Source organism: Macrobrachium rosenbergii, chromosome 1 (assembly GCF_040412425.1).
Source record: "Macrobrachium rosenbergii isolate ZJJX-2024 chromosome 1, ASM4041242v1, whole genome shotgun sequence".
Lineage (NCBI taxonomy): Eukaryota > Metazoa > Arthropoda > Malacostraca > Decapoda > Palaemonidae > Macrobrachium > Macrobrachium rosenbergii.
This window is the reverse complement of record NC_089741.1, coordinates 18,992,797-19,004,098: the sequence shown is the minus strand read 5'-3', so window position 1 is coordinate 19,004,098 and position 11,302 is coordinate 18,992,797. Positions and strand designations below refer to the sequence as shown.

Sequence of the window (11,302 nt, the reverse complement as noted above, 5' to 3'; positions counted from 1 at the left end):
TAGTATATTTTTTCAATTATATATAGTGCACGTACAGATCGATACTTTAAGTGTACCACGATTGTTCGCATTGCTATCAAACAAAAGCCAAAACACATATAATAGACTTTTTGCCAAAATAAGTGAATTGCTGCAGGACGAAGGCCCAGATTGCATGACTATGGAATTTGAAAAAGCAGCCCATAATGGATTTCTTGAATCGTTTCCTGCGTCAAATTTATCATGCTGCTTGTTTCATTTAGGGCAAAACGTGTACAAGCATATCGTTCAAGAAGGAATGAAAAGCAGATATCACCAAGATGACAGTTTCAGTCTTAAAATGTGCTGTTTTGTTGCCCTTGCCTTCTTGCCGGTAGATGATGTTGTCGATGGCTACGAGGAACTTGTAGATGATGATGATATTCCACAATCGGTAGTTTCCTATTTTGAGAATAATTACATAGGACCCCTTAGAGGAAGAGGAGAAAGGAGGCGACGTCTTGAACCACCATATCCATTAACTATTTGGAATGTTTGGGATAGATGCATGTCGGGGATTGCTAGAACTACAAATAGTTTAGAAGCTTACCACAGTGCACTAAAAGACACAGTGAATATGAGTCATCCAAATATTTGGAAGCTCATAGATGTTTTGAAAAGTGAGGAAAGGTTTGCTAGTGCCAAACTGCTGAAATTTATTCAAGGAGATGATCCAAGGCAAAAGAAAAAATACAGAGACATGAACTTGCGTATAAAAAATGTCATGGAGAAATATGATCCCAACCAAAAAATTACCTTTTTGAAAGCAATCGCACATAATCATAAATTTTAGAAATTAAATGCTTAACCAATTTTTTTTTAGAATTTTATTGGAACTTTACTTTTTTCATTTTATAGTATCTTGTACGTTGACTATAAATTTAACTGAAAATAAACATTATTTCCACATTTTTTATTGTATTTATATTGTAACTACCTCCCTTTCCTAAAAAAGATACAATATTCGGAGCAAAGTTTCTAAAAATTAGTTACGAATTGGCTGACGACGAATTGGGCGTCGACGAATTGACCGAGGACGCATTGCCGTCGACGAATTGACCGGATGCCATATAGGATATCGATCCATACAATTTTTCAAAATATGGATGCCCCCGGAGATTGCCATTTACTGATTAGACTGTTTTTATCAGACTTGAAACATTTTTGAAATCGGAACAAAGATTGTATTTTATTAAACATATATTTCGAACATTGTAATTAGCTTAGTAGTATTGATATTATTACTCGTAAAGAATGTAATTACAACAAATCAAGACATCAAAGTAAACTGCAATAATGAGAGCCTTCAGAATATGCAACCACGCAAGAGAAACGAATATTTATGATGATTGTGTGCACAGATAATTCCATCTCTTCGCCGACGGCTTTTGTAATTGTCACCCCAGTTTAATCCATACCAATCAATAAATCAATCCCATTTCCACGTCCAACTCATTTTCATCTCCTTGCTTCCGAGGACGAGCAAAAATCACAGGTAACGATCACACAAAGGGAAGACAAAGGCTCCCGGCGGCGCGGCGCTGACAGCCTTAATGAGGAGGTAAACAAGCTTCGCATTTAATAATAGCGAGAACAAAGCCATTGTTTGATATTGGAGAGGACCGAATGGTACACTTATGCAATACACGAACGGAAATAGATCTGAACTTTGATGGAAATAAAATTTAAATCAAGGGCGCCTAACTGAGGAAAATGTTGACTGAAGCCCTTAGAATCATATGTATTCACTCCCCGGCCTCACAAAGAATTCATCTTCTTATTGGTTTTCCTTCTCGGTGCTCACTGCCCATAGTCATTAGAATAGTCCCACTGAATAAAAGATGTCTTCTGTCAATGTTCAATGCCCTAGGTGTCCTACATCCCCCCCGCCCTCTTCTCCGTTTAATTTTAACCCAAGTTTCGCTGGATATTAGATTCTTTTAGGTAACCCCCACCCCCCCACTCTCCAGCTTCAAGTAAACTTGTTCCCGTTTTTAACTTGAACAATTTTATAGTCTTGAATTATTCAGAACCAGTACAAAAACTCTCAGTAAAGGATCGAATCATATGTATTTCCTCCCCGGCTTCATTCTAACTCATCACCAGTCACACCTCTCTAATGTTTATTTTGAATCCCTGAGGATTAGTTTTCGGGATGAGTGGGCCAGACCCATGCATATGTCCCAGGCCGACGGTCTTGGGAGCCTATGTGCCAACGGCGTCTGGTATACACTGCCGGTCACCCAGTAATGAAAACCACCGCTTCCCGTCCAAAAATAACTACAACACTTGGATAGCGTTGTTTGCAACTTGGCAATCATTTCATTCATGATACTGACACGGCACTGATTGATCGATTAATTCATATCACAAAGTTCATTCAGTTTTTCCCTCCTTCTAGTGCTAAGCTTTGGCTTTCTCTCCATGCTTCTGTTTTTCCTGACTCTTATAACACCTCAATAAGCTTGAGGCCTGTCGCTCCCTTCACGGGGAACCCCTACCATTCTGCCTCCCATTCTCCTTTTCTCGTTTCCTGGTCTACAAAAGGGAACTGGCTTGCCCGTTCAACTGGCATTTGCACTAAAAACAGGGTGTACAGTCTTTAATGACTTTGGGAACACGTAGAAAGGAAAATTCTCATCTTACCTTACCGAAGGGAGTCAAGCCTTTGGCGTTCGCCTCCGAGCTTCCGCTTTCAGAACACTCTGCCCTTTGTAGGAAGAGAAAATTCAGTGCGTTAGTTCATTTGTTCAGTTTCCCATAAGCTGTTATTTCATGCGATGAGTGATCATGGTATGCAACATTTTTATAAATATATGGATTTTACTCATTTACACACACACGCATTGGCTATGATATATATATATATATATATATATATATATATATATATATATATATATATATATATATATATATATATATATATTTACCTTACAGTTATAATCACATTAACGCGTGATTTGTTTACCACATCACCAAAAATGAAAAAACAAGAGACTGGGTGTAGGTCCTGATCGGTTTTGACTTCATTTCCAAATCATTAACGAAGGACTGATAAATCGGTTCTTCGTTAATGACTTGAAAATACTAAACTCGAAACCGGTCGGGACCTACACCCAGTCTCTTGTTTTCTCACCTGTGGTGAGGTGTGATACATATATGTATATGTGTATACATATAAATATAAATATATATATATATGTATATTTATATATATATCATATATCTATATATATATATATATATATATATATATATATATATATATATATATATATATATATATATATTATTGTACAACCTACCACGGAGTATGGCATTTATGAGTTAGTGTAATATATCGTACGCCCAAATCATAGAGGGCTCTAACTACGCCCATGCTGCTTGCAAGGCTGTGACCACCCTCTACGCCCAGTAAGCTGGATACTCGGCCGCGCTTGAATTCGGTTTCAATACCTGAAAAAGCATCAGTTATATATCTTAGAAATTTGTTCATCAAGTGTCACAGTTGCATGAGATGCGTTTTTAAATTATGAAAGTAATTTTCAAAAAACGAGTGAATATTTTTTTCTAAATGAAAAATAAAATTTTTAAACAAATGTCCGTATTCTTCAAGGTTTTCATCAAAGAACACCAATTAAATTAGATGATTTTATATATATGAAAATATGAAAATACTTTTGAAGAAGTTAGAAGTGAAATTTTCTTGAAAAAGTGAAGGATCAAAAAAAAATTTTTTTAAAGATCATTTATGAAAGACATCCAAAGTAATAAGGGAATTTTCAAATAAAGAGTTGATTGCTAAATGGAACATTGGTTTCCAAAATTTTAGAATACCTGTATTCACCAAGAATTTAATCAGAGAAGCAATTTGCATTAGTCACCTTCAAAATACAACTCTAGAAAAGTGATATTTAAATTCTTTAGACAGAAAATTAATTTTAATTAAACGAAAATTAAAGACAAGTAAATGAGTAGAACAAATAAAAAAAGAATTCTTGAAATATTATGAGACAGGAAGTCACATTAAGTTTAATAAGTAAAAGGACTTTCAAAAAGGCGGTAACTCAGATCCTTAATTTAGTGCAAATATTATGGTCCTGTTAACGGGTTCACTAATGAACAAAAATATAAGACTGGCCCCTAAAAGTATATCAGAGAACTAAGACGATTTGTACCGAATTAAATACGACATTAAAATAGGTTGCTGTGATGCAAACCGTTTTGAAACTTAACAGGTATATGGTCCTGCATTGACAGTGTAACTGTCCCGTCAAAAATGACTGAAATATTTCACTCATTTCCAATTGCTTTTTACTTGTAACATGTCAGGTACATTATATAGGTCTCCATTTACTTGTCCAAGATTTTGTTATAGTTAAACGTAGAGTTCATTATCAGATATGTCACACACAGGAGAAGAATTTAAGAGATCAGAAGCAATTGTGTCTCCTACATGTTGGCAGTACTTATGCCCCAGTTGCTCATTTTTGTTTCTTCTCGCATAGCTGTCCAACCTCTTTAATTTTGTATCGCTCCAGTTTTTGCCTTTCATTTAAAGGCACATCATTGGAGAAAGTGGATTTGTTTTAATAATGATAATAATAATAATAATAAAGAAAATTTTGGTAATAATAATAATAATGAAAACATTTGTTATAATAATAATAATAATAATAATAATAATAATAATAATAATAATAATAATAATAATAATAATAATGCAGCCTTTGATATAATTTATTAGGAGTACATCATAATTTAAAATTAACCAAATAAATGAACTACATGAAGATTCAATCTATCATTAAACATAACTCAGATAAAAGATAAATTTTCCGTTTCAGTGAAAATTTACAAAAAAATAAAAAACAGAGACGTCCACGAGTTAGCCATGTCATAAAACATTTGCGTAACTAATGAAAGAATTAAATGTCAAGAGAAGAAAGAGACTTGATTAAGTTGAAAAAATCAATTATTTTGATTAGAGATTATTAAAAATAAAACTAAGAGATATGCACGTGCCAGTTCTGGTACTCAAGGCATCATCAGCTGTTCTGGATTTAAAACGTAGCAAATATCTTACCCAAACAAATTTCCTCATCTTTTTAAGATATTAATAGAGATACGCTATCGATACACACGTGTCACTTATGCAACGCAGCATATTATTGAATACTGGCTGTATAACACATTTAATGCCAGTTTAGACAAAGACTAAAGCGATACGCATTACTGAATTGGGAATTTCCGGGAAAATGAATATCGAACTGCAAATAACCTTTCTCGTGATTGGAAACATTAATCACCTTATAAATATTAATTGCCCTAAAGAGATTAATCATCGTAGAGTTCATAAATCACCTAAAGACATCAATCACGTTAACAAGGTGTAATTAGATAATTAACATTTGGGACAGTTAATTAATTATTTCTTTTTTCTCTTTTCCCATTCTTTGATTAACTGTTCCTTTACTTGTCAGTGAGTCGCAGTTGCACTGAGTGATTAATAAACAGATGATAATTTAATTGATTAGATTAGCCGTATCACGAGGAGAAATGAGTTGTTTATTTGCAAAGGTTCGTACCAGAAGCAGTTCCAAATCATTACTATGGATCCATGATAGCTGATGTAATGGAATTTTTTTAATAAAATGGACCATTGCTAAATAATGCAATGAAGCAAAGTTTCTTTACGTAATTAACTACCGTGTCTTGATGTAAAGGCCGACGGGATGAGCAACGTAACAAAACTCTCTGGTCCAAGTTGACAGAAAAGAAAAGAATGAGAGCAATTGTATCCCCTGCTTTAATATTTTTTTTCGCCAATAAACCTTCATCATAGTACAGGTGTCTCGAGAAAAACGTAAAACAGCAGGCAGTGTTACGCTCGTTCCTGAAATGCAGAATCAGGGATGAACTCCCTGTGCAGGAAACTTCACCCCAGCTATTTCCTATTATATACTTGTGGATACTGTGGCCACCGGAATATTATGGGTTCGATTCCCGAGAAAGAAGCAATTCTTCAGACCAATTTTGGTGACAGTTGTGCCTCTGGTAACCTAATTGGTGAATGATGTACCTAGTAGAAGGTTGCGGCGTGTCACCATCGCAGAGGAGATAGGCGTGGAGTTACCAGCCTCATAATGCAAGACTCCTAGAGCCACACATTTTATATATATATATATATATATATATATATATATATATATATATATATATATATATATATATACTGTATATATGTGTGTGTGTGTGTGTGGTTCTATATATATATATATATATATATATATATATATATATATATATATATATATATATATATATATATATATATATATATATATATATATTATATATATATATATATATTTATTTATTTATTTATATATATACTTATATGTATGTATGTATGTATGCATGAATGCACGAGTATATATATGATATATATACATACATATATGTATGTATATGTACAGTATATATATATATATATATATATATATATATATATATATATATATATATATATATATATATATATATATATATGCACATATACTGTACAAACATATATATATACAGCAAAGAAAACTGCTGCGTATAATTACTATGATATTAAAAGCGTTCCAAAAATACATTCCACTTTGAAAAGAGGAAGCACAGAGAAAAGAATAACACAAATACCAAAACCCATGGCATTAATCCAAAACACATATTAAGGGCATTTTTAGTTTCTATTTCCTTTCATTCTTTAAATTTGAGTCTTGGAGCATAAATTATAACGCAGACTTTTGACGAGCAGCAAAAGAAATAATTTTTTTCATAATGTGTTTCTAATGCCAAACAGAAACTCCCAAGGGTTGAATAAACAGAAATATAAAAATAAGCTTTTGTTCCAAAGCACGTTCTAAAATAGGTCCCTTCTGATTTCGAAAGTCTAGATTAAAAGAAAACACTGACGGGGAATGTGAGGAGGGAGCAAAGCAATACTGTTTGTTTTTAGTTTTCTGTAAAAGAAAACTACTGAAATAGCTATCTGTCTGTCCGTCCGCACTTTTTCTGTCCGCCCTCAGATCTTAAAATCTACTGAGGCTAGAGGGCTGCAAATTGATATGTTGATCACACCCTCCAATCATCAAACATACCAAATTGCAGCCCTCAAGCCTCAGTAGTTTTAATTTATTTAAGGTTAAAGTTAGCCGTGATCGTGCGCCTGGCAACGCTTTAATAAAGGACAGGCCACCACCGGGCCGTGGATAAAGTTTCATGAGGCGCGACTCATACAGCATTATACGCTGTACAGAAAACTCGATTGCGCCGAAGAAACTTCGGCGCATTTTTTACGTGTAATCATTTGGAATGGGACATCATTAAGAAACTCTGACAGCCGAACTGAAAGAGAACAGAGGGAACAGATTAAAATCAAAAGACACAAAGCATTGTAGCTGGACCTGACAGCATACTGCAGGCACACTGTACGATTCCCCTCCCCTTCACCAGTGGGAACAGATCATTATAAGACGAAGCCCTCTGTGGCACTAGATACTGTTCCGCTGGGTGCGGTGGGTAAACCTCAAGTCTAAGGGGAACAGGTCCCAAATGCATAACCCTTTGAGGAACTGTATACAATAGACTCTACAAGGTTTGGTCAGTAAACCCTAAGGGTGAGTCCACACTACTACAGTAAAACATTACATAAACATGTCGGCAACTTCTCGCACACACACACATCACAAACAGGTTAAATACAAGTCAACGACTTTCTGGCAGTCCTAACAGGGCTTGATATGACTATTTAGCATATACCAAAAATTCGTTCTACACTTACAGTCGTTGGACCTGTTTTCATCCTCTTTGTGATTTGTATGCTATAAATTTCCGTCGTGTTCTTATGACATGTTTTACTGCAGTGTGGACGCACCCTGAGGGAATGGGTTTTCAAATTGGACACGAAACAGCGCGGCCGGAGCGGTAGGTGGAAGGCGGGTCCCAGGGAAACGGCTCTAAAGCACAAGTGTGGAACTGGGTACAATACCGGTTGTGGAAGACAGAATCCTCTGATCTCAAACTAAGCTTCATTAAATCAGTTGATCAGGTGTATCCTAGACAAATACAGAAAATCGTTTTTATTGTATTTTTCTTAAATTTTTATCTTTTTATTCACTGATTTGTTAAATTATTTTTTCTATTCTAATAACTGATCTCTTCTGTCTTTTCTTTTACCTTCTGTTACTTCTCTCTGATGAGCACCATATTCTTTGGGAGCTTGAATTTCAAGTCAGTGGCCCCTTTGGTGGGCTTGTTCCATATGAATAGGGTTCATCTTCTGAATAATAATAATAGTAGTTCAGGATCTGTTTTCAGCATTTACGGCACTTAGGATTCTGTGGCGGCTTTAATACACATATTTTTCGATCCGTTGATCAGTTTATTGGGTTGAGTTTTTATCTTACTCTCTACGTGTTTTGTCAGGACACGGCATTGGAGAGAGAGGAAGAACATCTTGTGAAAATCTTATGAAAGGATTCGTCCGAATGGCCATGAGGATTACCTCGACGAGGCCATGCCTTTCCGATTTTGATGACACATGTTACCGAGAATTGAATACACGCGTCTGATATTATTTCTTTTCCACTTATTCCTCCCTCCACATTCTCTCTCTCTCTCTCTCTCTCTCTCTCTCTCTCTCTCTCTCTCTGGGGCGCGTGCGCGCATTTCCATCTGCGACCAACAAGTCAAGCAACAGCTATGAACCTAATTTATTGTTCGATTCAAAATTGGTACCCAGGATTTTTCAGGGTACCCTCCCATTACGATTTCCTAGTTCGGTTTGGGGTCTGAACACTGGTCGACCAGTTGTGAGCTAGATGGTCTGTCAGATAGACAGACAGAAAACAGAAAGACAGGCAGGTAGATGGCATAAGAAAGAGAGATTCTATTTATGATTTGATGATAACCTGTCGTCACAGCTGCTGTAGTCTTTGACGCATAGAGAGAGAGAGAGAGAGAGAGAGAGAGAGAGAGAGAGAAAAATATTTTGAAATGGATATATAAGACTGACAGCATCCTTAAAACGTGGGCCTCAGAACCAGCACTCCCAAGGAATTGTTTGGTGATATTAAGAGGAAAGAAATGCAATGCGCGTCAGATATGGAGGATGTTATAGACTTTTGAAAGTCAAAATATATCCAAACTATTTGTGAGCAGCCTCAGAGGAATCCGTCGCGGATACACCACGAATATCTTCAATATCTTTAGATCTTATGAAAGTAAGGAAGGTAGGAAAGATGACTCAAAGTAAAAATTGGATGATATATATGTATATATATGATTGATTGATTTGTGGCTACTAAAACTGAGAAGTTACATATATATATATATATATATATATATATATATATATATATATATATATATATATATATATGTGTGTGTGTGTGTGTGTGTGTATTTATATGTATATTTATATCAGGGTGCGTATGTATATGTATATTGTATTTGTCGTCTGAGTCCCCTGGCATACTGAATTACCCTCTTTCCTCAACTTTCTGGATGGTTTTCTCTCTGCGAACCTGATATCCCGAAAGAATATCTTATAAAGAATGTGTCCGAAAACTTGGGTGAAGGAGGACGTTTAGTATTCTATGCAATAAATATAACGTTTTTATTTCTAGTAAACATGCCCCATAGTATTCCTTCAACTATATATATATATACACACATATATATATATGTATATATATATATATATATATATATATATATATATATATATATATATATGTGTGTGTGTGTGTGAGTGTAGCGTTTTTATAAATACATATATATATATATATATATATATTGGCCAAAACAGTATACTATATGTAGAGAGACAATGTACAAGCTAAACGAATACATGACGAAAATCAAATCAGCTGAAACAAGCATATTCTCTATTCGATGTAACACTGTCCGACCTAAAACTTGTAGGGACACATTATCAAAACACAGTAAAATGCAGACTATCTTAAGACAAGTCTCCTTGTATTTTGATAATTTACATACGTTCTTATTTATTTGTTCATTAATTTGGTAATTTATTTTTTCTATTGTGATAACTGAACTCCTTATTCTTTTAGAAGCATGAATTTCAAGTCAGTGGCCCTCGTGGGCTTGCTGCCTATTAATAAGGTTATCTTCTAAACAATAATAATAATAATAACAATAATAATAATAATAAAATAGGTTCCAGTACAGAGCAAAGGCACCTCAGCTTAGTGGAACACTAACAAAATAACCCTGTAGAGCAGTGGTTCTCAACCAGGGGGGAATTCTCCTCTAGGGGGTTGGGGAATTGTGACTACAGATTGGCAGGCTCAAACTGGCTCTAGGACCACACAAAACGCAGAGTGCATTGGTCCGCACTACTGAGAGGTCACGCTGGGCTTTCTCTTCTCTAGCTTGTGTGTTTGTGTTAGTATTTTGTTGCATATTATTTAGAATGCACCTTTTGAGGCAGACGGTTTTGGAAAGAGTTGTGGGTGGGGGATGACATTCTGACATATGGTGAAAGGGTATATGGGCCAAAAAAGGTTGAGAACCATTGCAGTGTAGAGAGACATCATGTCTGCTCAGTGAAACATTAACGAAAGCAGAACCTGTAAAGACGGCGCCATAGCTCATTAGGAATTATCTAGATCAAAACAAATCGTGTAAAGGGAGATATAGTCTCGGCACATTACAAAACCTGTAAAAAGAGATATTATCTATCTTCAACGGAACTCATCAAAACAAAATCACGTGATATGGACATTGCCTCGTTACAATGGAACACTGACCGAAGGAAAACGTTTAGCCAGAGTAATTGTCTCAAAACATGCCTTGTAGAAAGACACACTGATTAAACTCAATGAAAACCTAATCAAAACTAACCTTGTTATAAGTCACATTTTCTTGACTCAGTGAATCATTGTTTAAAAATGTACCTGTAGAGAGACACATAAAGATTGTTGAATAAGTAAACTCACCTTCCGGAGAGGTGACCAAAGTCGTCTCCTGCGGACTTGCAGCAATCATCCTCTTGATGACGTCCACTTGTTCCATCAGCAGTTGAACAGTGTTCAGGTACTGCGTTTCGCAAGGAACGTATACCGACCAAAACTGTCGAGAAAGAATTAACCCAGTTTATAGCGTCTATGGTAAATGTTGATCTTTTTAATCATACTTTTATCATGGTATATATTTGCAAGGGCCCCATGTAAAGCAAGAATGAATAATCTATATATAGATAAATATA

The 11,302-nt window shown here is 35.2% G+C and overlaps 1 protein-coding gene and 1 long non-coding RNA gene across 2 annotated transcripts in view; one reads left to right on the top strand and one right to left on the bottom strand.

The window, feature by feature from the left end:
* The window catches only part of LOC136839422 (uncharacterized), a 486,213-nt gene that overhangs the window by 257,628 nt on the left and 217,283 nt on the right, over window positions 1-11,302 (top strand). The gene's annotated exons all lie outside the window — the stretch shown is intronic.
* The window catches only part of LOC136839250 (dipeptidase 1-like), a 148,803-nt gene that overhangs the window by 47,738 nt on the left and 89,763 nt on the right, over window positions 1-11,302 (bottom strand). Inside the window, exons 4-6 of the mRNA XM_067105061.1 lie at window positions 11,034-11,166; window positions 3,327-3,477; window positions 2,665-2,728 (exon numbers count right to left, since the gene is read on the bottom strand). Of these exons, the coding sequence (XP_066961162.1) occupies window positions 2,665-2,728; window positions 3,327-3,477; window positions 11,034-11,166 (348 nt within the window). The remainder of the gene's footprint in view (window positions 1-2,664; window positions 2,729-3,326; window positions 3,478-11,033; window positions 11,167-11,302) is intronic.